Here is a 27,467-nt window from a genome sequence, read left to right on the forward strand (position 1 = left end):
TTACAGCTGGTGCAGAGCAGTGAAGTATGAGACATCTGAGCTGTGTCGGTGAAGCCTTATTGTGTTTTGAAAGTGCTGCACACAGTGTAGGATGTTGTTTTGCTAATGTGTCATACATACATACGTGCTGACTAGATTCAGAAGATAAACATAAGTTTTTGTGTGTTAGTTTATATATTCAGGATTTGTCATAAAAATTAAATTCCTTGTGAACTGCTACAAATACCGATTCAGATTGACACCAAACTCACAGACAGGAGAGAAAACTGTTGCTGCTCTGTTGTCTATGCAGCGTTTATGACCACACCCCAAACAGTGATGTCACAGCAGGTGTTTTGCAAATGCCAGCTGATAGCAAACACCTGCTGTGACATCACTGTTTGGGCAGTGGTCACTGGTGCATGTTTTTCTTTTGTTTCAAACCTGTCCTCATGTCTTATCCAAAAGAGTTTGGATGAAAGCCCAAGGCTGCATATCCCCGGAGCGACAACGCACACCCCCATAGGCCGGGGGGCAGGACGCCATAGAATGATCCCGACAGCTGCATGTTTAGAAGCTTCAAAAAATGAAAGAAGTGCAACAGCATGTTCAGATCAAATGAGTAGCATACTCCTACAGCCAGGTAGTGTGGGAAAAACCTCAATAAATCACAGAGCAAAGGGGTCACTGACAGGTTTCATGACCGTGAGACTGATGTCAATTTTGCAGCAGATCTCTATAAGAGTGTTTTGTCATCCCTTTTTAACCCTAATCAACTAAAAAACAAAAATGTTACTTTCCCATTTTGTCCCTGAATACTGTGTGGGTTCAAGTTACACAATGGGTCTATTACACAATTTAGGACACTCACTTTAGAGGGACATTAGCTATTTTGGACTTTTTTTTAACGTTTCATGGATACGTTCAGCTAATTTAACCATTAAAGCATCTGTACTATGTTCAGATGTCTCTGGACAGCCACATATCTTCAAAATATCTATAAAGTTTTGGGAAATCCTCTGGAACCACCAGCACTGGATTCCCCAAAGTCTCGCGATGTTTCCGTATGAGAGCGCATAGTGGCGACGAGAACTGGCGTGGGTCGGAGTGAGGAGTTGTTATCGAAGCAGAGGGGGAGCAGGACCAGAGCAGGACCAGACCAGAGCAGGACCAGAGCAGGGGGCGTGTGAGTGTGTTTGGGAGGGTCCGAGCACAACACGGCGTGAATGAGAGAGGCACACTGGCGGAACCCGACATGGCATCCGGAGATACGCTGTACATCGAGACAGACGGCTCGGAGATGCCGGCCGAGATCGTGGAGCTCCACGAGATAGAGGTGGAGACGATACCGGTGGAGACTATCGAGACCACGGTGGTCGGCGGGGATGACGACGACGACGAAGGGCAGCCCATGATCGCGCTCCAGCCGCTGGTCACGGACGACCCCAACTCGATCCACCACCACCAGGAGGTGATTCTGGTCCAGACCCGGGAAGAGGTGGTCGGTGGGGATGACTCGGACTTGCACACGGACGGCGGCGGCGGCTTTGAGGACCAGATCCTCATCCCGGTACCGGCTCCCGGGGTGGAGGATGAGTACATCGAGCAGACTTTGGTAACTGTGGCCGGAAAAAGCTCGGTTGGCCGGGTGAAACGGGGAGGCGGCACCGGTGGAAAGAAAGCGGGCAAGAAGAGCTACCTGAGCGGTGCAGAGCCCGGCGGGAGGAAATGGGAGCAGAAGCAGGTGCAGATAAAGACTCTGGAGGGCGAGTTTTCTGTCACGATGTGGGCATCGGGTAAGTACCGGAGCCCGGTGTTAGCTGCTGCATGAGGCCTCGTTGCCAGGGCGTTGTCCTACTGCACCAGACTAGTTCCTGGAGTAGTCCGTCGCAATGGCGTGAGGCGCGACGAATAGTGCGAGTTTTCGAAGCAAAACCTTCATGTCGGATACCGAAATGTTTTTGTTTTGAAGGGAGGCCATGTTTTAGGTGTTGCTGGGCGCCGCCATATTCCCCGAGAGTAGTAAGTATGGCGGCGGCCCCGAAAAGATGGCGATGGTCGCGGCCAGGCAGAGATGGCGGCGGAGCTCCGGGGGACACGGCTCCGTTTGTCCCTGCAGGCCGCACAGCGTTGGCGCACTGACTGTACTACAGCTAATGTGGGTCTGGAGGTAGTGTGAAGGTTTAATACACGGGGAAAGTGTGATGGAAAACAATTTTAAGGTATTTATTGAAATAACGTAGCGGTGGTGGGAGTTAGCCATACGGCTAAGCTAGTTAGCCTCTGCCTGTGAGCCCAGGTGGTAGTCTGTCTCTGCTAGAAGACGCCTCGATAGGGCAGCCAGAGGCTCGTATTTCCTGACATTTGTCTTATTTCCCATCCAGCGTTATATTAAAAATGAGTTTTTCCTCTATTCCTTGCTTATGTTCACATCGTGTTTGTTTTTGAGAGGACACCGACAGCTAGCCGAGCTGCTCTCTGCTGGTTGGCACAGACTTCTTCTAATTATAACACATGATTATCTAAATTAACTGATGGAATACAGGTCTATTATTGATACATCACAGGCTTATAAATTAAAGAATAAATATCTGTAGTCTTTCTTTGTTTTATTGGGTTTATTACTTCATGGTGTTTCTTGTACATGATTAACAACAAATTTCAGAATTAAACTCTGCACATTGTGTGGATTAGTAAATGGATTTGTAAGTTAAAGTCTTTTAATAGGTGAAATTATGTAAATCAGAATAAAATTCATCTTTCTGCTTAATTCACTTTTCAGTTTCACTTTTCTAATTCACTTAATTCAGGAATAATTGAACAACAATAATGTGACTTCTAATAATAACCTGAGGGGCAGGACAGAGGTTTTCAGCCCCCCTCAGATTTGTAGTTAGGGAGACACCAATATGTTATCGGTTCAGTTTTTCTAATGTGTTCCTAGATGACAATAAAGACATTGACCATGAGTCGGTGGTGGAGGAGCAGATCGTTGGGGAGAACTCCCCTCCAGATTACTCCGAATACATGACAGGGAAGAAGTTGCCCCCTGGTGGCATCCCAGGCATCGACCTCTCAGACCCCAAACAGCTGGCTGAATTTGCCAGGTGAGTGTTTCAAGGTTTTTGTGCCTCCTTCCCACAAGTGAGTAAATGTGTCTTGAGGAAAAATGCCAACTATGGGCAAGTCTGGTTGTCCAAAAGGTGACACTACTAAATCTAAAGAGAAATGTAGTGCAAGACAAAGATGGCTCGGTCTACACCGTCATACATGGAGTCTGTCAGGCAAAATAATTAAATAACAGAATCTTAAATGGGAATTTAACAGATTTCTTATTGTTATGTGTATTCATTGGGATTTTTCATTGTTGTTGAACAACAAACAATGGTAATGGTAATTATGGTAATTATTTACCGTAATGATGTCACAGAACTGTTTTCAGTGTGTGTTTGACGTTTGTAAACGAGTCATTTGGAGGTGAAATGCCAAGTGAGGGTGTTTCGACAGTAGCCGGCTGATTATTATAACTATTATAACTTATAACTGTTATATGTAACTAGAAAGCATAAACCAGACCCTAAACCATGCACTTCTCTTTTGCAAACAGAATGAAACCCAGGAAAGTTAAAGAGGACGATGCTCCCCGGACAATAGCTTGCCCTCATAAAGTGAGTCTAATGATATTGTCCTTAAAGGAACTCTGCCACTACTGTGCTATTATGGGAGTTCATAGCTACTGATAGGTTTAATAGTCTTACATTGTTGCTTTCTGGGAAAGTTTAAGTTTCTCTAGGAATTATTTAAAAGATAAGAACATGAGTAAGAAAAAAAGTAAGTGTATTTACAATAACAATCGGGTCTTATCTAAATTTCACGTTTATCTAATATAAAGGCTTTCTTGAGGTTGTTAACAATGTGTTACCACTTTGGCAGCTTCCTGTCTTTTCAGTCTTGTCTTTAAACTGTATTTTAAAAAGTTATAGAAAATGCTGAAGACACTTGGTGTTGATATTTTTGTGTGTAAAGAAACAGAAAAACCTTTTTGGTGCATCACTTTAGAACGTCACATTTTTGCTTATTTACTCTTTGCTTCACTTTCTTTGGTCCCCAGGGCTGCACAAAGATGTTCAGGGATAACTCTGCCATGAGGAAGCACCTCCACACTCACGGACCTCGCGTGCACGTCTGCGCAGAATGTGGCAAGGCCTTCGTCGAGAGCTCCAAACTCAAACGTCACCAACTTGTTCACACAGGGGAGAAGCCCTTCCAGGTTGGCATCTGGAATACACATACACACTTGCACTATTTTTGCATGTGAAGCACTTAAGTTCATCATAGTTTCAAAACTAATTCAGGACAAGGAGAAAGTGAATGTAAATGCCAGTAAAACTTTCTTTGGAACGGATCACCCACTCACACCTCTAAATCCTCTCTCTTTCATTGAATTTCTTCTGTGTAATTATCCACAAATTTCATTTTTGATGATGGTGATCCCAAATTGACAAAGATTTCATTTATGATGAAATTTGTTCTTTACTGTGGACCATTCTCTTAGCCACCACCTTAATTACTGTTTCTATCCCTTTCAAACTTTTCCTTCTCACACACGTACAGTTGTGATAGCAGTGGCAGATTTACTATTGAAAAGTCACTTTTGAAACAGCAAGTGTAACATATGGGTGGGGTTTGTGGGGCTTCCTGGAGTTTAATATTCCACAAATTTGCCAAGGCTGCTAAAATTGCCTACACTTGATGGCATCCAGGTCCAGTTTCCACAAAGTGGGGAAATACTACTTGCTTGTTTTTAAAGTAACCTGTGTGCAAACTGACATAGTTATTTAATGGGTTTTTTTGGCTGTGGAAGTAATGCTCAATGACTACTGTAGGTAGTAAGGTCGTTGGGTCAATATGCAAATGTTTGCAGTCAAAGTGGATAAACTGTTTAATCCACTCCTGAGGCTTTTACTGCTGTGTTTTTGGTTTTGGGCGGGTTAAAAAATAAATCATCTTCCAAACTCACAGCTTCTTGCTCACCATTTTAAGATCTGGAATAATCCACAGCTGCCAGACAGTGCCCCTTGCTAAGCTGTGATAGGGAAATCCCTGTTTGGGAGAGAGGTTTAAGGAACAGTCCATTAAGCCCAGAAGTCAGATGTCACCTACTATAAGATCAACATGAAAAGTAACTCCGCTGCTCCCCTCCTTTCTTTTAGTGTACTTTTGAGGGCTGTGGGAAAAGGTTTTCTCTGGACTTCAACCTGCGCACACACGTGCGGATCCACACTGGAGACCGACCCTATGTCTGCCCGTTCGACGGCTGCAATAAGAAGTTTGCCCAGTCAACCAATCTAAAGTCTCACATTCTCACACACGCCAAAGCCAAAAATAACCAATGAGAAACCACTCACCAGTGTCAAGCCACACAGAGAAAAAGAGCATCCTAGCGGCACACGTGAAACCTCTTTTGAAGATGTAATGAAAAGCTTGAGACTTATTGATTTATATAAGGTATCTGACAGATTAAAAGACATTGAAAACACTGAAATTCAGCTGGTTTTCCTTTGCCCCTTTTCTTCTGCTGTCATATTGGATGAGGAACACAGCAACTTTTCCCCAAAGCCCCAGCCAACATAGTCCCCTTGTTTCTCCAGTGGCACTTGGCTGCCAGAAGATGGAACCCATGGACAAACATCAGAGACTTATTTTTACCAGAGTGAGCAGAGAAGCAGCAGTCTTAGTATTTTTATTTTCTGGCATAGCTTTTATTTACCTGAAGTGTGCATATTGTACACTTGACTCAGGCTATGGTTAGAAAAGTTGTCGTTTTTTCTCTTTCTGCATTATGAGATCATACCTACATTACAAAAGGCCTTGTGTGACCTGTTTCACATATATGAGGAGTTTAACAAGAGCTGTATGTTTGCATTTCCATACCTTCTTTGGTTGTGTTTTTCTCTAACCACAAAATAACCTTGTATACTTGTATTGTATGGCTGTATTGAAATTACGTAGACATAGACAGAGGTGTGATTTAAAGTGTTAACCGATTGAACTTTTAGTCATGCATTGCTTTCTATTTTCTATGAGCTGTCTTTACACAGATGAATGAGTAATGTTAAACGTACTCAGAGCCTGTCTCAGTTAAAGTATCCAAATAGAGTACAGTGAATTGGCTGCGAGACCATCACCATCTTTGTTAGAATGTAATGTACAGATGTCAGCCATTAACCTCTTTTGTTGATATTTACACCCATGTATCTCAACCGCCCACAATAAAATGGGTCATTCCAACCCAGTCGAAATACACTACAAAGTTTTTAGTGTATCTTTTTGACTGACTAGTGATGCCGCTCATCTCACCTTGACAGATTCTTTCTCATTACCTTTCAATTTAATATTGGATCGATACAATCTAGGTCTTTGAGAAATTATACTGTGCGTTTTTGTATTCAATGTATTCATTGAGATAATAATTGTAGGTTTTAGCCCAAACATTATTACTGAGGAGTTTTCCAGTGCATGCAATGGAGTCATTACATTTTGTACACCTCATGCATAAAGATCTGCCTCGACATATTCAAACCTTGCTTTTTGTATCCTGCTACACAGATTTTTTTTTTTTTTTTTTCATGCATGTTATAATCGGATCCTTTCCATATCTTTTACATTGTCCTATTGTTTGTCATTCAGGTTTTATTTTCCCACAGCACTTTGGAGGCAGTAGTCTTTGTCAACCACCTCTCAACACTCAGAGGAATTTAAAGATTAGAGAAGTAACCCTTGAATACACCACAAGTGGACAGATAATGACACAATGGTCCCTAAGCACAGTACATCGCACACCTCTCTACACACATACACAATTTGAATGTTAGTTTTTTTTTTTTTGTTTTTTTTTTTTTTTGCTTTTTGATGCATTTGTTGTTTTTCCCCACATCTGCCTCTGCCCATAGACCCCTTTAGTAATTTATTGATGGCGGCACATATGATGTTGAAAAATAGAAACAATGAAAATCTGGAAAGCAATAGTTTGTTTTTGACAATGGTTGGCAGTAATGTAAAGCATGTGCAGTTTGTACCAAATAAATGCGCACAAACATGCAGTACATCCTAAAAGTCATCTTTTGAGTTTTTGAGTATAATAGAGCTCTATTATATCTGTGTTTTTCTTAGAAGAAAATAAATAAAAATCTAAACTGTACAGAAAGGCGCTCTATCCAGCATTTGCCTTTATTCAAATTTGACTCAGAAAAACACTTTATAAAAGCTGCATTAGCTCAGTGGGACTTTCCTACTTCTTTCTTGGATGTCCACTTGCAATTTTTGAGTTTACACAAGTCCATCTCTTTTCTGCTCAGCCAGCAGGATTAGCACAGCAGTCTACCTCTACATCCTGCTAAGGTCGAGCTCTTGCAACCTGATCCTGGTCATCCTGCTGCACAATCCAGACCTGCTCTTACAGCCCTCTGCTGGCACTGACCTGTAATGACCCCAATCAGGAGACGGTGCTGTCCATGGTGCTGATCTGCAGGCTGCAATACCATCCAAGCATGTATTTGTAGAAACATGTGGTGTTACAAGAGTTCTTTCTTCAGTTTTTTCTCTTTAAAAGTCCTGAAATGTCACAGAACAATCCAAAGGGGAAACGAAAAACAAAAAGGAACTGTGTTGTTTTGTGTTTCTGCTGAGAAACGAAATTGACTTATCTAGAGTGCATGTTTTAACTGAGTATTTTAGACTCCAAACAGCTCACTCCTGCTGCTTGAAATTCAGAACCAGATGCTCTTCCTCTACCTGAGCTCACCTTCTACTGGAGTGATGTGTGTGTGTGTGTGTGTGTGTGTGTGTGTGTGTGTGTGTGTGTGTGTGTGTGTGTGTGTGTGTGTGTGTGTGTGTGTGTGTGTGTGTGTGTGTGCGTGCGTGTGTGTGCGCGCGCGCGTGCGTGCGTGCGTGTGTGTGTGTTTGAAAGAGTGACAAAGTATGTAAAGGCTGATTCAGACTTCATTCCACTTGGGGGGTCTCTGGTTCTTTTTTTTTTCCTAAGGGAGCATTTATTCACTGGATTGGTTGTTTTGATTGACAATGGCAGAAGAGAGTAAATGCACTACTTGTTATGCAGCTGAAGTCTGTCAAGCCTCCAACACCTGCTCTCTTTCAGATGCTTATTTCATTATAGCTCCTCTCACCCAGGAGTCAAGGCACTTGTGTTTTTTTTTTTTTTTGTTTGTTTTTTTTTTAAACCTGTGCTGCATGTTTACCTGCATGTTATTCCCTTTCTTGCATTCTCCCTCTGCTTTCACCCAGTCTTAGCTTATTTACAGCTGAGTGTGATTTCACATACAATATCAACACCACAATTTTCTTTCATTAGTTTGTCCCTTTCCCTCTCTCTCTCTCTCTCTCTCTCCCTCTCCCTCCCTCTCTCTCCCTCTCTCTCTCTCCCTCCCTCTCCCTCTCTCCCTCTCCCTCTCTCTCTCTCTCTCTCTCCCTCCCTCCCTCTCTCTCTCTCTCTCTCTCTCTCTCTCTCTCTCTCTCACTGTGGCTTTGGTGGCAAACAAACAAAGGTTTATCACAGTGAAGCATACCAGGGAGCCTCAGCAGAAACATACCCAGAGTTGCTGCTCTAAACCCTTTCATGTGTGACTAGACACTAAATCAGGAAATCCATACAGATCAACCTTCAGCCCTCTGCTTTATTTATTTTACATTTTTTAGAAACGCTCCCGCATAGATCTTTTGGCTTCTAATGTGCTCTGCTTGTCAAAAGCTGAACTCCATAGTCACTTAGTGTTAGATTTAAATAATCCTGTGGCAGAACAAACACAATATTGAACAGGTTTTGTCTAACATCTGTTCTGTGTATTTTTGAAAACATTTCAACCAATTAATAGTATGTAAACTCTACTCTGCAGCTTCAGAATTGTACATATGGACTTTCATGTAATTACAGTCGCTTAAGACCCCTTCACTTTTTTCACACTTTACTGTGATGTAGATTTTATATCCTCCACTATATCTTTGGTTACATTTTACTAAAAGCCTGTCAGTGACTATTATGTTTAACTCATCCATTGCTCCGTCACACAGTCAATTTGAAGGTTAGATGTGCAGAACAGTATAACTCAATTCCACCCTATCTGCAGGTCTGAACTTAAATCTGTTCTAGATGTGTTTAAGTCTCTTGGAGTGCTTTTTTTTTGTGGTGGGCACAGCAAGAGATGCTATTTCCATGCAGAAAATATGTTGCCAAGGTAACAGAGGAGCGAGTGAGACTGTGAGAGAGAGAGAGAGGACTGCTTGTGCAGACGTAGAGCTCAACGCTCCACCCTGTCAACATCGCAGCAGCAGATTTCTAACCTGTGTACACTCGTTACACATCTGAAGGTTGTTTTTGAATGCTTTAAATGTCAAGGCATTTGGGTTTTATTTCTGTCTTTATTTACTGAGGTGTCACAGCACCAAACGTATATGTTGTAATTCATCTTTCCGTTTTCTGCTCTTTCTACATCTCACCTTCCTTCTCACCTCTGCTCCTCTTATCAGCTCTCTTTCTCGCCGAGTCTCTCTAACTATATATAGACTGTGCTTCTCTTTCCTCCGCCTCAGCCTCACTCTCTGAGTGTTCACCTGTCTATTCTCTCATCCGTTTTCTGCAGTTGGCATACACAAATTCGCTTAATTGGCATGGCCATAATTAACTACACTTTGCCAAAGCAGTTTTAAGCTTTATAATGCAGGTATAATTATTCTTGAACATTTCCTTTTTATGCAACTTTATACTTCTACCTCATTGCTTTTCAGAGAGAAATATTTTACCTTGTTATTCCACAACATTTGTTTAAAAGATAGTAGCTACTGTGGCACATTAGGATTTTGCATAAACACATCATAAGGACATAAAGTATAAAACATTGTAAAGGTTAGAGCAATAATTTCACAATGTTTGGGCATTTAGCATGTGTACGTATTTTTGCTACCATTCTGCTGCTACTGCTTTGACATAAGTATAATTATGAAGTCAGGATTTTTACTTTTAATGGAATAATGCTATATTGGTCTTTTGCTCCTCTATTGTATTTTATTTAAGTGAAAGATTTGCGTACCTCCTCCACCAATGACTTTAACTACATAGTATAATATAATGATAGCCCTGTATCTTGAATACTTGATAGCTGAGTTTTATTTTGGTAAATTGCATGGTTCTTTGTTTTAATACAGGCCGCAGTGTAGCATTAGGTTTCTATAGTTTGTTTTTGGTAGACTGACACTGTTGGGAATCTGTTTTTTGTATGTTGTCAGATTTGCGTCTACAGTTTCACTAACCAGATTGTGATCATGTGCTCTGTACTAGTGCATTTTTCACTTCATGAGTATTTCAACCATGGCCAAATAATCTGCTTCTTTCTTTCTGTCCATTGTCTGTTCAGTGCTTTCAGCAGCTTTGAGTTTATATTTTTTTAGCAGATGTCCAGAGATTGTTGAATTCTTCTTTTTTCCTTTCTGTAATATGATTGGTCCAGTACAGTATTGTTGTTCTGTCTTTCACTTTCTGTAGACAGTCTCTTCTCTCTCCCCTGTGCCTGAGCCTCTCACCCTCCAATTGCCAATCAGGAATCACTGTTTGATCAATATTTTGAATTAATTCTTTCAGGATCTTCATCACATCCCCACTTTGCTCCCTCCGGGGAGCTCTCTTCAGAGGAGCATAGCCATTGCATCAACCTTTCAAATCACAGTGCATGACTATGCAGAGATGTGACTGGCCTGCAGGTTCTATATACCAAACACGGTTACTGCTACTGTAGATCAAAAGACCTTTAAAGCTTTGTTTATGAAGAGCTACCTGACATTCTCAATCTTAGCCACAGTGGCCCAGCCTCATCAGCTGTAGTGGATGACAAATGATCAAGCAATAGCTGTAAGGACCCTGCACTGTTATTTTTGTCCGTATACCATGTGTGTTAACATGTACACTTGATATGACTAATTACCATGAAATTTCATGCAAATGTGACACCATGGTTTGATATCTCAACAAGCACACTTAGATTAGATTGTTCAGCTACAAATAAGATTAGAAGAGGAAACCCACTCATTTCATAATCCTGGTGTGAGCTGGTCATGAAAGCCCTGAAGCCATGCACAGATCTGTCTGTGAGGATGGAGAACTTATCCAGCAGTGAAAAGCATGCATGCATGCAGTAACGTAATACAATGGGGCCACTTGGTGCCTCTACGATGGTTAAGCAAAATAATGTGGCCCACTACCTCCATTACCAGAAGCCTGAAGTGATAACAAGATTAGCATAAATACCTTTAGTAAGGCTCTGAGGATGGGATCCTTAAAGAGGCTTACACTTTCCCTCCTTCAGTAGCAGCAGATAGATGGCTGGGCACCGACTGGCACATCTGCTTGGTTGCTGCACTGTACTTTTAGTGATCTCCAACAGTGGCAAATCAATGAGAGATCCATCATAAGGGATGCTAACCGCACAGACAGAGAGCAAATCACTTCTATAAGCGATAGCAGCTATCAGGCAAATGGGCAGAAAATGGTCCCTAATGGTGCCTGGTATGTCTGGTGTAAACTGCAGCCAGCCTCTTTGTCGTCCATCACCCTGGAGCATATGTAACTGAAAGAGGGGAGGAGGCAGGAGAGCAAGAGGAAGAAGCATCTGTTCATTCAGTGTGGGAACCCCTCAGGGGGCGCCACCATAATCTGGGTTCACGTCAACTCAAATCTGTTGTCTGTGCTTGGCGATGATGTTGTGTCACTTAGTAACGCTGCATGTCAAACATGTCTGCACCCGTGCTGTGTGACCTTCACTCAGCCAACTCCACTTTTTAATGTGATTTCAAAAATGCTCATTCATTTTCTGTCTCAGCTTTGTCAAAATCCTCTCGGTAATTGAAGCATAGTTGACTTACAGTTGACTTCGAAGCTGAGATGACAAAAAATGAATGACTCCAACCCTTCTCCAAACTTCTTGAGAGCAACAAAGTTAGACACAGGAAAACACGGGTCTGAAGGGGAGTGAACTAGTTTTTAGTGTGCACAATTAACATCAGAACAGGACGTTGGCAGCATTAGTTCTCAGCTTTAGTCATGAGTTTGACTAGACAGTAACAGTTGGTGCTGAGTAAACAAGGAAGTCTTTAGTTTAGATTTGACCATTTCAATTATCCCCCACCCACCCCCCCTCATCTAGACTGCTGTTTTCCCAGAAACAGTGATCGCATTCACTATTAATGAGCCATGATGTTCATCCTGGACCCATTTACTCCTCTCAATAATGCATACTCTTTGGAATTGCATGTGCATATTTTACACTTTGCCACCTCCCCCTCTGCGTGCTCACCCCTGAGAGGGATATCGATGGAGTTGTGGTCACATTCACTGTCTGGCCCCAGGCTCGCTCCAACATGTACTCCAAAGGATAATGCTTGCGAGGGAAACAATGTCTCAAGTGTGACTCTGACTAAAGACTCCCTGCTGTGTGGAGATAATGAAACACTGTGCTGTACTATGGAGAGCAAAAAGGTGTTAACACACTTGTTGACGGACCTCAGTCTTCTTCGATTAAGCATTCCTATTACTCCTCTCTAACTGTGATACTAATAGAGCACTTGAGTTTGTTGAAATAGGCCCAATGATCTCTGTAAATACGACAATTGACCACAAATTGGACACATCAGTGCCCCAATGTAATTTTCCTCACAACATGATTGTCATTAAAGACGGGCTATTGTGGCAACTGAGACCATGTTTGTTTAAGTGCTCCGTAAAGGGACTCGTCCTATCAAAATCAAGTGAAACCCATTAGCACTGACAGCAGACAATGAATTTAATCAGCGGAAGATTGGTGCTGCCATTGAGAAGATGTGGAAAAAGTCAATCAAAATGCTTTTGACAATCACTTTGACACTCGTGGCATAAAAGCAGAATATCAGTTCAGGAGGAACTGATAAGGCAGGTCAGACTCAGGTGGGGCGTTAGGTAGGTGGATGGTGTTGAGGTCTTTAGAGGTATGTGCGAGAGCATTGTGGGATTCGTGTGGTAGTGATGAGTCAGTCGGCGCGATGCAGGGAGTGTGTGTGTGGGGTGCGGGATCAGATGGTGGAAGACTAGACAAGGGCCAGGAAACACATTATAAAGGTCTGGAAAGCGGGTCAGGCTCCTGCAGTGTCCTGAAGGGGAGTGTGTGGCTCTGATCTGGCTGCAGGACTCCACTTTTGCTTCTTGCCAGCCCTCTAGCCAAGGTCCATCAACCACACTCACCCCACCACTGCCCCTGCCCCCCCCCCCCCCCCCCCCCCCCCACCCCCCTGCCTTTGTGAAGGTGCACTGAATACTGAAGAGCCAGAGGCTGCATGGCTGGCTTACAAAGGATGCTCTTTTCTCTGTCTCCTGCACTCCTCGTTCTCTTTCGCTCTACATTGTTTCTTACTCTCAGCTCCCTGTGGCCTCTCCCTTCATCTCTCTTTCTCAGGCTCTGAGCTGTCTCGCTTTCTTCTCTGCACCTCTCGCTCCCTCTCTATTTCACGATTTCTTCATCCTCACCCCTCCGTCTCTGCTTGTTTCACAAAACCTTCTGTCTACTCCTTACTGCTTCGCCTCTTCTCCTCCCCTCGTTCTCTGTCTTGCTCTCACTCTCTCTCTCTCTCTCTCCCCAGAAAAACATCTATTATTAACATACACCTCTGGCTCTCGCCAAAGACTGAACCAAGGTTCAGGCCAAGCTCCTCAGCATTTTAATCAACCATAATGAGCAAGAAGTAATGAATAAAAATGCATGAATCCAGCCTGTTTGGGTGACAGCAATTAATTTATGTCTCACCTACAGTATTGCAGCTCATCCTAACAGGTTTTCCCTGTATCAGAGTGTATTTCTACCCAATATGCTGCATCTTAAGTTTCAGGCATACCAGTATATGTATATATAAATCAATCAAGCAAGCAGCATCTGACCACCAAAATACACAGTGAATGAGAGCTCATATTCCAGCAGATAATGCATATCATGTCAGTCCTGCCATCAGGGAGACATTACTGTAACTGTAGAATTAGTCGTGCCTGGGTTCCTGCTGCAGAGGTTGGGTTTAACTTCTGCAGCGGCTTTTATCCGAGTGCACACGCACGGCGCTCTCAGACATGCGTGGATATGCATAGGCGAGAGACGTCCCCGGTGACCAGCATGGCCTGTTTTTTCATTGTCTGCTCTCCTCCTCTCTTTGAACAAACACAAGTGCTCAGGGCCGGGATCTGTCAGAGGTCCAGCACATGCAGAAAAGAGGGAATTTTAAGGCTGCAAGATGACTGAAACCCAAAATGTATTACCACTTTAGCTGGTGGAGCCTGTTGAACTAAGGGGTGCAGTTATTGTTTTGTTCTAACAACTTCACAGTACAGAGATGACTATAATACTTCAGACACTGGGGGAAAGTTACAGAGATTTACAAGGCGAGCTGGAAATAAGATAAATCTGAGTGTGTCTGTTTTATCACTGGTTTATTTATACTGGTAAACATCAACAGAAACAACAGCAAAATCAAGAGCTGACGTACTCCCTTACTTGTGATTATCGTTTCTCTTACAACTCCACAAGTTCATTTACAATGGTTGCCATTGGCATGACATGATAACATCAGTACGTAAAAAATATGGAAATGAACCATTCCTCAGGATCTCATCCACACGTGATGGTCAGATTACTTCCCGCACCTGTCATGCTGTTGGTGTTGGTCCAGTTGTCGCTCAAATCAGTCGTGACAGGAATCCTATCGGAGTGGAGTCTTAATGTAATTATGTGATAAAAATGTATCGATTCAAACCGTAGGGCAGTATTAGGCTGAGTCGACTTGTGCCACAAAAATGCTGCATTGTGCTGCGTCTGTGAGTGTTGATGATGAAAGGACGGAGAGCTGTCTGTCTACTACATTCTGTTCCAACACCTCTGGGATGTAAAGCACATTCATAATCTCCCCAAACCTTCACCAAGGTAATTAAGACATGTCACCATCTGTCAGTAGGGCTGGAGACAAGAATCATGTTCAAAATCTACAGAGATTGTATCACTTTAAGTAACAGGCAACAAGACTGTGAGTATAATAACCCCACCCCCTGTCTGTGTATTTCTTTCTTTGTTATAATACAGTATGTCCAGGTTACTGCATTCAATACCACATGAATACTTATGGTTGTACTGAGATATATAGTATCTCGCACAACTAAACAATTTTGTACATGAAGTTGTTTTATACATTAGTGTGCCTTTCATCAAAGTTTGGTCAAATGTCATTATAAAGAAGACTTTGATAGGTTATAAGGTAGAAAACAAATGTGAAACGTCTCCCATAACCCTGTATGCCTGCCTTGCTCTCAAACATACCAGTGAAGCTACAGGTCCCTCAGTAGAGAGCACAAAAGCTCAAAACAAGGCATCAAATCCCTGTCTGTTCTACAATGGGCCACAAATCCAATTCAAGAAAACAAGAGAATGCAGGTCATAAACTCCAAATCATAAAGTGCTCTCCAGAAGCCACTCAGACCTGGAGAGCTTGTCCCTGGCCCGACGAATGTTTGTTGTGCTCTCGAGCTGCGGCAGCTCTCCACTCATTGACAGGCTGCGCTTGGAGCGCAGACTGGCCCCGGTTTTGGGGTATGCCACATAGCAGCGCTCCCTATATGAGTCTGCGTTCAGGGAGTGCCTGCGGTTCACCCTCACTCCCCCTGCAGGCACAGTCATGTAATGTCGAGGGGCCTGGTGAGGCCGTGGACCTCTGGGAACAGCAGTCCATTTGGTGGGTTGGCCAGGAACAGCCAGAGCGATGGCCGTGGCTCTTTTAACCTCTGACGAGTTATTCCGGTTCATGTTATCAAGCTCAACATCTGCCTGCGCTTCAGCTCGGTGAGCCTCTGAGGGTTTTGGTGGAACACTGGAACGTTTGGGTCTCGGAGCGCCTGGGGAGGCTGGGTGCCAGCTGTGGCTGCCAGCAGAGGTAGAGACAGTGCAGTCAGGGACAGAGGGTTTGGTGGTGGCTACAACAACTGGCGGTCGCTGTTTGGCTGGCTCTGGGGGTGGCAGGGCAACCCTGAGGCAGTCCTTGTCATTCTTCTCTGGACGTAGAACTTGCTTGGAGAGGGACTTGGGAATTCCACAGCCCTGTAGCTGTCCATCACTGCTCAGTGACCGAATATCCCCCATCTCTAGAGGCTGACATGACAGGTGATGAATGTGGGAAAGAAGACAGAAGAATGAAAATAACTGTATTAGTCACTTTTGCTTCAGTATCAACAAAAATAATGAACAGAAAAAAAAAACAAAAGGGGACATTCCAAACAAACCTTATCAGCATCTCCCTGGTTACACACCCGATAGCGCACAATGAGGAAGATGATAAAAGCGAGCACTGAGGCCACAATAATCCCTCCAATGATAACTACAATTGTGCCACCAAGAAACTGGGACTGCATGAAATGGCATCTCAGGTACTGTGGCTCTGTGGTGAAGTGGACACAACCTATCACCCTGGTGGCAGTCAGTGATGTCACCTGGTCATCGTAGATGGCCAGCACGCACAGGTCATACTGGGTACCAGCCGCCAGGTTGTTTACCAGGATGTTCTTGCTGGTCGGGGGTATCATCCTGTGGAAAGAAAAAAGCTTTGAGTTCTGACATAGATCAGAGAGGGTTAAATGAAAGGAGACAGAAGCAAATCAGATTATCCAGCTTATTGTTTTACAGGGATAAAATGACATGACAATCATTTATCTCTCAGGGGGCTATTTAAGATCTGTCTAGGCATAATCTTTTGTGACGTTTGATTTAGTCTCTCCAGCATCATTACCGATAAAACATTGCTTCCAGTAACTGGGGATGCAGGATGCCCTCTGTTCAAAACATCAGGATTACAGAATCAACTCTCTGTTGTCTCCTGATTTTGGTAGCTGCTGCTTAATGCCCATTATGCTGTCGGCTTCGATGTTCATTTGGAAAAAAGGGGCTGTGCGACGATTCTATCATAAAACACTGATTAGCACTAAATATGGAGTGAACGTGGGCAGAGAGGAAAGAATATCGTGTAGTGTGGTTTCTCACATGGGCATCTACAAAGCCTCTGATGCTTTGTATAAAACACTGACTACTCTTTCATCTTCCTATCAGTCCACAGATTAGTGCTGACATTCTGTTTTGATTTTGTTGATTAAGCATTATCTAGGTTTTGCACATAGCAAACGATACACTCCGGTGAGAGGGGATTAGGAGTCGAAGAATAAGAAGTCAGATACAGTGCATTAGTCTGTCTTCCTGATAGGATTAATAGACACCACAAATATTCCCATGTACAGTCGGGTCCAATTCTTCAAGACTAAATAATTTAGATCATTTCTGTAAAATTAGACTGAAAACGCCCATCGAAGGCATACCCATAGTAAACTGAAAGCTGTTCTTGAACCATTTGGAGTACATGTGTGGTTTTAGTCTCTTGTTAAAGGCAAAATCATTGTTAGGGCTACTGGTGTTTGGTAATAGAAGTTTGAACACAAAAAATCTGAAGGCTTTGTTTTCTGCCTGAATATTTTCTGCCTGAAAGCAGATGCCTCCTGATGATTGCAGCTGAAAAACACAATGGGTGCAGACTATGATGCCTTACTTACTTCAACAATACCACAGAAAAGAAAGATTTTGTTTTTCCAAGGATAAGTCTAGGCCATTTTGATACCAGGATATGGCTAATATTGCTCCACTCAGCTTCAGTCTATATCCACACTTTCAGATACATTTATACTTTTTTTTTTTTTTTGCTAGATTAAACCATTTTATGTTTCTAACTTTGTTTATTTGTGAACATTTTCTTCTTTAACTTATGAATTCATTCTTTGTGTAACACCACAGGTTTAGGCATTTTTGCTTACCTGTATACCAGTGAATCATCATAGGTCCCATTATATTGGATCTGGAACATGCGTATTCCAGGAATACTCCTCTGGAAATTAAACCTGACCAGGGCTGAGGTGGACGTGGCCTCGGCAATTACTACTTTCTTCTCCTGGCTTGTTTTCGCATTCCCTAGTGGCACCCCTCCCACCTCTGCCCCTGTCTTGGTCACTGTGGCGATATCTGATGATCCCGGGTCAGGCTCCTGCTCTGATATTGTGTTGTTAGTGATATGAGGGAGTTTAGCAATGACCAGATCCACCGTCTGCTGGGCTTCGCCGGCTGGGTTGGAGGCCACACAGGTGAAGGAGCCTGGAATACAGAGTAATTAGTTTAATGTCCTCCCTGATACATAAAATCATGTACAGATAAGTATATCAGGCCACACATGCATTGAAATTGCAAAAAAAACCAAACCATATAGCCCATAATCCTAGTCAGGCAGGTGATACAGTACGTTGATATTTTGGAAAATATTAATTTGCTTTCTTGATGACAATTAGATGAGGGATTTGATACCATTCTCATGTCTGTGTGTTAATCCAATCATATTATTTTAGCCTAAGCCTGGAAACAGCCTTGCTGTGTCTAAAATTCCATCTACCAACGTCTCTAATGATCACAAATGAAAATGTTGTTTAATTCCCACAAAAATCTTAGTTTAAAAAGTTGTTCCTTCTCAGAACGCTGAGGTCGCTCCTGGCTAGGAAAAAGTCGTGCATGCAACTGCTCATAAAATAGCCATAGCTGTTTCCTATATAGATTAAACAAACCAGATATACAGGTAAACAAGCTTTAGAGGTGATGATAAACTGATTTTACTACTTTCAGACTCTTTCCCCTTGTTTCCAGTCTTCAGGCTAAGCTTAAATAACATGCTGCTGGCTGGCAATAAACCAAAAATGTATTTCCAAAACACCAAAAAATATGTTCCAACTGGAATTTTTAAATATGTGATGAACATACCATTAATTGATACATATGTGATTGTCTGGACACAGTCTGACAATATTTGTCCCAGCTGCCATATACTTTTTAAATGGGTACTTTTGTTTGACGACTGTACAATGATTGTCCCTTGAGGATAATAAAGAATAATTTAATTTGATCCAATCTAAAATGTGAGAATCATATGAAACATACCTATTAAGATGAAAACATCACCTTTCATTCTATTGAGACTTTTATCACACACTCAAAACTTTATCTCGTGGTGCAGACAAACAAAACTTGTCCTGTAGGCTTCTGTGTACACAAGCAAACAACTAATTTTGTTCAGTCAACAACACAAGCACAGCCACTGGGGTGTAAACAGACCAGAGTCCTTGACAGTGCTGATGAGGATGTCCAGCGTGCCGTCTGTGTGGACCATGGCCCTGGAGGAATTGGACATAAGGCGTCCGTCTGGGGCGATCCAGTGGATAATGGGGTCGGGGTCGCCCCTGGCCTTACAGCGCAGAGTCACGCTCTGACCCTCCAAAGCTCTCAGCTCCTGAACCAGAGACAGGAGTTAGTGAGAGGACTTTAGCATATGTTAAACGCAGAGACGAAATGACTATATAACGCCCTGCATCCTAAAACTGAAAATCTCCTTAGTGCTTCACCAAGACAGTCTGTATAACTGAGATATTATAATTAATGCCCTTTTTGATGTGTTCAAAAATACTTAATTCGCCGTAAATATAATCAGCAATTGATAATTGTTATGATATTAAATTAGCATGATTAAGAAGGCAAGATAATCAACATGACAGTTCATGGCAGTGTACATTCTGGAGTCCAAGTGAAAGATAATTTTCTTTGTAATTATGTAAAAGAGGTCTGCTGAATGTAAATGAGATGATATAGCTGTACTTATTTGGCAAGGATTTGATCGGATAATTTTTGTTTGGATGCATGAATCACGGGCTAAACCAATGTAAGCTTTCACTGTGTAAGAAGAGCTTCACCACAGATCCATCATAAACCTGCAAATAGCTTTATTAAAATGCTGACTGACAGTCCTGCTAAAGCACTTCTCTAAAATCTCTCCACGGGCCACAGTTTGATGACATTTTTTAGGTAAGTTCTCTATGTTTTACAACATTTAGTTAGCTGTGTGGTCTAGATGAGTCCCACAAGTCTTGTTAGGCTCCTTTGGATCGCAAAGCTAATATTTGGTGTGACAGTCAATCAGAGCACCACCAAAGTGCCACCTTGGATTAACTGAGGCAGAATCCAGTGTCTGGCCCAGAGAGTGTAACGGTAGCACAGCTCAATTCAGAGGTTATACCTGTGAGTGCCTGGTGATGAGAGGAGGCTCACATAGGAACTCTTCCTCTGAAACAGTCCAGAAATAGCGCCCAGAGAGGTGTTGCGGTGAAGCGCACGTCTCCAGATCATCCTCTCTGCGTAACCGCCGCAGCCAAAGCAGCTCACAGTTACACCTCAGAGGGTTCCCCCCGAAGCTCAAAGCAAATGAAGAAGGTCCCATTATCCCAGAAGTGGCCAGGACGCCTGCTCTTTGGAAAATAGGATCAGGAGGAAGCTTCTGCAGCTTGTTGGAGGTCACGTCCAGCCTTTTGAGCTTCTGTAACCCAGAGAAGGTGCCCTCTGGGATGTAGCTGAGCATGTTGTGGTCCAAATTGAGGGTGTGGAGATTGGACATCCTTTGGATGGCCACCCATGGGGCGCTTTCTAAATTGTTATAGGATAAGTCCAGCTCTTCCAGTGCTGTCAGATCATTAAAGGCTCCGATCTGGATGTGGGTAAGCTGGTTGTTGTTGAGGATGAGGTGGTGCAACTTGGACATGCCACTGAAGGTGTCGTTGGTGATGTGAGTTAGTCGGTTACTGTCAAGGTGAAGGGCTCGTAGGTTCTCTAGGTCTTTGAAGGCATGAGGCACGATGGTGCCAATAGTGTTCCGAGACAGGGTCAGATCTACAAGCTTGGTCATGTTAGCGAAGTCTTTGCGTTTAATGCTGGTTACAAAATTATCCCCAAGACGCATCTCCACTGTGTGCCTGTCGATATTTGGGGGCACAAACAGCAGCCCCTTTTTGTCACACAAAGTTGCCAGGTTGGGGTTTAGCACCTGGCAGACACAGCGTTTGGGGCAGATTTGAACTTTATGGGCCTTCACAGCCACACCGAGGACTATCAGATAAACTAGGAGAGACTCCATTTGGCTTTTCAGTCAGGTTAATACACCTAAAGGAGAACAGATCAAAAAGAGAAAGAGAAGGGCAAATTATTTATTTAAGACATTTTAAGAATGCAAACCATGAAATCTATGAATGCAATTTGTATTATCTTTATCAAGCTTCAATTGCTGTAGTAACATATGCAGGAAAAATCCCTCTTTAAGAAGAAAACTGGGGGATTCTGCTCCATAAAGGTAAAGCCTTTCCGCTAGACTTGAAGCACCATCATTCACAGCTTACAGCTAAGATTTACAAAAAGTCCAAATACTGAGCAGGAAGCTAAGTGTGTGAATGCTGGAACAAACAATAAATGCTGTGCAATTAGACATGAAACTAATGAGTCACCTGCAGATTTTAGAGTGAAACATCCCCAGTAATTCTGTATGATTTTTGTGGCAGCTCTCCTTTTTAGTCCTGGCTCCCGTGTTCGCACATTTTTGATATGATAATGCCAGTCCTTTCATGTTTGTGTACAGAAGGATGAAAGTCTAGACTGGCAGTCCAGAGGCCTCATCAGAATTAGACTGATATCTCCCAGGATCATATCGCCAATAGGAAGGGCCCATGATTGGGCCCAGTGCCTCAGTGAGGATGTGCTATGCCTTGCTATTGATTTTCTCTCTGCTCTCTCTGCTGCTACTCTTACTTATGACACAACTCAGATGGGGGATAAGGAGGGATCCATTTGATGAATCCTGAGACCTTGTCAGGAATATAGCATGTCATAAAACTTACAAAGTGGAGATTAGATCACAGCTCTGCAGGTGCACTACACAACATTTCAGGCAGAATGACATTACCTGAGATTAGATTTAGAACAGGAATTTAGTGTAATTTTGGTTAAACATGCAATATTCACCCTTTGGGTGTCCCTTTACACCACACAGAAAGGAACACCAATCCAATCGAACACAGAAAACAAGAGATCCAATCCCACAACTGTAGTAAAAATCCAAAGGCTAACCTTTAAATACCGAACAGAATGGCTGATTTATGATTATAGCTTTCTGTGGTTTGCTGGTAATGCCTCCATTGTCGACATTGGCTCTTGGAGAGTGTGCATAAAATTCTTGCCTCAGCAAAGAGCCTGCCAACTGAGTACCTTCATGCTTCAAAAGCTTCTGTTACACCAGGGCTGTGGCTCACAACTCACAGTGTAATAACCCTGACAGTCAGAGTATGAGGAAAATATCAGAGTAAAGAAAACATCAGATGGGACAGGACTGACATGCAGCCATGTGGGGGCATGTTTTTAACATGAGAAGGGGAGAAAAGGAAGCTCAGTGGCAACTGCTGACAAGAGTTACATTTTGACAACTGGGCAGAGCATAACAGCTTGACAAAGAGGCAGGAGAGAGTTTGCTTTAAATTGGCAGATATTAGTGAGGTGAGGGATGAAATCGTTTTTAGAGGGAGCATGCCGGGTTGACATTTTCATGAATATTGCTGATTAAGAAGCTATGCATCAATGTCTTTCATGGACAGTTTTTACAAGGGATAACTCTACCACCTCACACAAGAGTCTCGATTTGTGGATTGTAATCCGGGATGCAGTGGTGCAGAGATCTGAGCTGATGAGAAATGTACTGTGGAATCATTATTAAATGTTGTCATCACTCTCTTTAAGGATGGCAAATATCTTCAGTGTCAAGCAGTGCTGCAAAACTATGTGCGGAGGTTTCCAAGTACCTGTGTGGAAAGTATCATTTCTACTTATATTTGTGCATGCATGCGTATCAGAGGATAGTCTACGAAAGCTTAGATATACGCAAGTGTGTTCATGTTGGTGTGCCTGACCACCTTATGCTCTGTCTCTGACTGGCACACCCTCTGGATGTGCAATGAGGTGGAGAGGACCTGCTACTTCCAGAATCGAATGGCGCTGAAGACGTGATATTGATTCAATCTTTGGAGATATGAGGCTTTTTTTTTTTATCATTGCTGAAAACTCGGCCAAACGTGAAGAAAATCGTTGCAATGGTAATCCCTACAAAATCTGTTCTCTGAGGACAAAAGGACAGTTTCTTACTGCTGAGACGGGGCAGGAAGTATCTGGCTGTCTCCTTAATTTGCATTTAATTATGGGTGTTCCACAGAGATTTGCATAACAGGTTGCACTCATCAGGTACAAGAACAAATAAGTAGATAATCAATCAATGTATTCATCAATCACGCACTTCATTTTTAAATGTCACAACCCCAGAAAATCATTATCCTCCAGGTTGGGCAGTTCATTATGGTGAGGTGACTTGGGAGGGCCACAAATAAACAGGAAATCAGATTCTACTGATGCATTAACCATAATCTCCTTCTTAGTCAATCAAATGTTCGTTTACTACCTCTGAGTAGGTCTTTTGGTCCTCAGAGAACAGAGCAGACTGACAGCACACACCCACACATGCTCAGCAGTGGGTGGATTTGTGCCTAATAGAGGTAGCTCACTACTCAACAACCACCAGCTATGGAGACAGACATTCATGTGCAGCAGCGGCAGTATACTGTAGGAGAGGATATCTATGGTGTCCCTGGGGCAGCGTTTGCTAAGAAAAGCCTTATGCAGCATACTGCATGCCAATCGGACAGTGAGGTCATGGGGGATATATTTTCAGATGGTCCAACTTATGCTGTAGCTCATGTGAGGAAGCTTCTGCAGTCCACGTCTGGGCAGGGAATCAGGGAAAGCAGCCCTTTGAGAGAGAGTTAATGAGATGAAGTTTGCTTGGTGTGCCTCCTTGACAGCGCATGGCAGCATCTCGACAGCAAGTGACCTGGGTTTCTCTGAGAGAGGCAGCCGGATGTGTGCTACTGCCAAAAATAATCTTATGTGTGTCAAGGAGGTAAACTGATGCTGCAACATGATGGCAAAATGGTATTGACAAAGCAGTGAAAGAGGCCCTCAGCCTACCTGCTTTATGGGACCAAATGGAGCTGCTGTATCTGCTGAAGTGGATCATATTTTGACTGAGCTGGTAGAAATTCTACTGTGTCGGGTAAATGGTCCCATAGCCTGAGTCCAAACATCCTGACCAAACACTGATGCTGTTATGGACCGTTTAACTAACACATCTGTGTTTGTGAATGTGGGTATGTGATGTGACACCCTTTTCCTACAGTCTGCCAATGTTAGAATGCGATAGCTCTTGGGTGACAGCCTTGGTGCCATGGCAACACAGAAAACGTCAGTTTTGGGTGAGATATAATCAGTGGCTCATTTTCAGATCACCTAATAATATTTAGAACAAAGACTCCGCTCTAGAGAAAAGGTCCTTGACAGCTGAGGTTCTGTTTGAAGGCCAGAGCAGATTCAACGTAGCATTTGTGACACAGTAGTGATGAGAAGAAAGTAGTTTGTACACTCAGCTAATTTTGTATTGGATTCAATATTTGACTGACGGAATCATTACCCTTTTCCAGTCTTGCACGAAATAAAAACCTAAATAACTTGATGGAGAACTCTGAAATTATTTTTCAGTTGGAGAAGCTCGTTGGTGAATATAAGTATCTAAGTGCGTGTGTGTGTGTGTGTGTGTGTGCATGCATACCAGGGGGACAGCATACTAAGCAGACCCCACTGCATCAATAGAAGTGCTGTTCATCAGCATTTACATCTCCCCTTTTAGTGTTTTCCTTCACACAGTATCACAGGAAATTAATTTCTACCTTTATATACAGGATCTGTCATGACTGGAGTGCAGCAAATAAACAGAAAACACTTCATATTTTAGAGACTGCCTTTTACTGAAGCAGGAGATGGATTTAAATACGGATCGCTAACTTTGTAGCTTAATTCTTTTACTGTTGTGATGTACCCTGATGCAAAGGGCTTGTGACCTGGGACTTACTTCTGGAAAGAGGAATGCAGAAGACCCATCAATGAATCCCAGTATGGTCTCCTCTAGTCAGTATTCTCCACAGTATGAGCCCACAGGTCTGTAGACTTTCACATCTTCCGGTTTCAAAGTGTAGTTTCAAGCACAGGCAGCGTAAGAAAACCTAAACCACTCACAAGGGCTTTTTTATGTTACTGTCTAAATGTGGAAACAAGAACAGCCAAAACGAAATCCATGATCAATGTAGTATTGGCTCATCTCCCCCCTCGTTCACAGACCCTCAGGACTGTGTGTTTCTACCTCACACAGCAACAAAATGACTAAATAATGTATAATCTCTCCCCTTATTGTGTTGTGTAATCAAAAAAGCAGCACTCATACAGCACACACATGCGGACCGTGTGTGAGCCCAACTTTGTGACTGTCAAATAATCTCTGCGTTTCTAACCCTTAACGAAGCACTTCTCCTGCAAAAAGCAAGAATCTTATTTTGTGGCGAGTGAATATGTGGGTCAGTGAACGCGAAGCTGTTCTGCAGAACAGCCTCGGTGCTGAGGAGCCACATATCACTTCTCTGCTGTCAGTGAAAGGTAGCAGCACATACAGTAAGCTCCATCACTGAGTGCATAAACACAGCAGTAAAAGCAAATAGAAGCTGCAAAATGAGGCGTGGGCCTGGTTTCACTGGTGGAGCAGTTACAATGATGCCTCAGGCACTCATGAATAATAAGATATGTGATAACTAACACACGACATAATACAACGCTATTATACCTCACCAGTTATTTATATATATACATATATATGCCATATTTTCAGCTGTCTCCATAAGTTACCTGGCCTCTGTTCACATTATCCTATAATCAGTTTTATTATTTAGGCTTGTTTAGATTTGATCACAGCCCAGCAGTAAATCACAGGATCCTTTGTGCTGATAAAATACACAGTGAAACAGACACATCTCACATTTGAGATCAATGGGGTTTTTTTTCTGCATGTATCCAGAGTGGACTAAATAATGGACACATTAGACATGATTCTCAGTTTCACCTGTAGGTGAAAAAAAAAAAAAAAACACAGCACAGAATGCAGTTTCCAGTTGGGTCCTAAAAATAAAATAGTTATCAGACGGCGTTCCTTGGCAAATGAGGAGATTTTTTTTTGACCTTGCGGTAGAGGGCTGGTGGGTTACAGCCACAACCCCTGTCACAGGGGAAAATCTGGACCCTTTCAGATGGGTCCTGAGAAAAACTACTTCAAGTCAGTATTGACTGTCTCATGAAAGACAGTGGCCCAGAAGAGTTTAGAGGCTTATAATTCACAGCATTTGCAGCCTTTATAATACAGAATTTACCTTGCAGATGAGACATCAAGCCAAGTCAGCGGAGGGAGGGTTTGAGCTGGTTTCCTCCCAGGAGGGCTGAGAGCATACTGAGAGTCGCTCGCCTAAAATGGGACCGACGTTGCCTCTTGGAGATAATTCAGGTGTCCCGAAACACGCGTCTTGGCTCCTATAACATGTGACGGCCTGCGAAACCAGCGATGCCCTTCAAGAAATCCATGAGCAGCAGATAAAGGACGGTTCCTCTGCGATCCCGTCACACCGGGATGTAACTCAGATTTCCCCCTTTGACGAAATAATACTGGAAAACGCAACCTGAAGGGTCCCGGTGTGGCTTTGAGGCTGCAGCTGTGCGGGATCGCCTCTACTGCGCATCCGCCTGTGTGTGCACCTCCAGAAGAGAAAACGCCTTTGTAGCGACTGGCTGCTTTAATATCTCCGGCGCTGTGAGTGACTGGTGCTATGCTGAGTCCAGCCAGATGTTCGAATCGCTTTCACGGGATTTTGCTGGCGATGTAGTGCTCAGGGCAAATTAATCCAGATTGACCGAAAGGTTCCTGCCATAGTAAACCCCACCTTCTGTCCCCGGACTACTGTCAACCACCGACCCGGCTCCATTTCTGACCAGAGGTGCTGTGCTCGGAATGGCAATCGGTGCGCTCCGAGCTGCACAGAGACCATTTGTGTGCACAGACAGATGCAGTGCCTCCCAGCCTATCTCACAGGCAGGCATCATAATTTATTCATGTAAGCTAGATTGAACTCTACTGCACGAAAATGCAGCAGGCCTATAACGCAATATTCGCTAAGAATTCAATTCAGTTAAAATCAATTAAAATAGAAACTAGTTCTTTTTTTCTTTTTTTTTTTTTTTAGATTTGCACATACAGGAAATGAAAAATGAGCCAGGCAATAGTCAGTAAAGGGTTAAATAGCACTCTGACTAAAAAAATCCATCCAGTCCTTCAGATAAAACCTTTGCTATTCAGTTCACATCTAGTTTGGGTGAGGTCAAATAAAGCCTCTATGGCTGAATATTCCTACATGTACCATATAGATTACTGGTAGGAAAGTGTTGAGCTGGCTGAATCTGAAAGCCCTGGCTCCCTGTGGGTCTGCTTGGCACTCGACCCACCACTATCTGATGCAATGATCCTATGGCCTTTTGTGCAAGTTGGCGAAGCCTATGTGCACG

General features: G+C 43.0%; 2 protein-coding genes across 3 annotated transcripts; one reads left to right on the forward strand and one right to left on the reverse strand.

Annotated features, from left to right (window-relative positions):
* The first annotated feature begins 1,044 nt into the window (after positions 1-1,044).
* On the forward strand, positions 1,045-6,285 carry yy1b (YY1 transcription factor b). 2 transcript variants are annotated; one of them, XM_026318900.2, is made up of 5 exons: positions 1,045-1,775; positions 2,924-3,086; positions 3,587-3,647; positions 4,091-4,249; positions 5,193-6,285. In XM_026318900.2, the coding sequence occupies exons 1-5, from the start codon at positions 1,235-1,237 to the stop codon at positions 5,373-5,375; spliced, it is 1,107 nt and encodes a 368-aa protein (XP_026174685.1). In that variant the 5' UTR covers positions 1,045-1,234; the 3' UTR covers positions 5,376-6,285. The 2 variants fall into 2 exon arrangements, with proteins under 2 accessions (XP_026174685.1, XP_026174686.1); XM_026318901.1 differs by having other exon boundaries at positions 1,046-1,775; positions 2,936-3,086.
* A 9,212-nt stretch (positions 6,286-15,497) lies between these two features.
* On the reverse strand, positions 15,498-26,648 carry lrfn5b (leucine rich repeat and fibronectin type III domain containing 5b). The gene is made up of 6 exons (XM_026318707.1): positions 26,285-26,648; positions 20,191-21,107; positions 19,236-19,410; positions 17,897-18,230; positions 16,325-16,625; positions 15,498-16,193 (listed from the first exon to the last, which is right to left on the reverse strand). Exons 2-6 carry the CDS (start codon positions 21,079-21,081, stop codon positions 15,498-15,500), a joined length of 2,397 nt encoding a protein of 798 aa, XP_026174492.1. The 5' UTR covers positions 21,082-21,107; positions 26,285-26,648.
* Between the last annotated feature and the right edge of the window lie 819 nt (positions 26,649-27,467).

Source organism: Mastacembelus armatus, chromosome 24, assembly GCF_900324485.2.
Source record: "Mastacembelus armatus chromosome 24, fMasArm1.2, whole genome shotgun sequence".
NCBI classification, from domain to species: domain Eukaryota; kingdom Metazoa; phylum Chordata; class Actinopteri; order Synbranchiformes; family Mastacembelidae; genus Mastacembelus; species Mastacembelus armatus.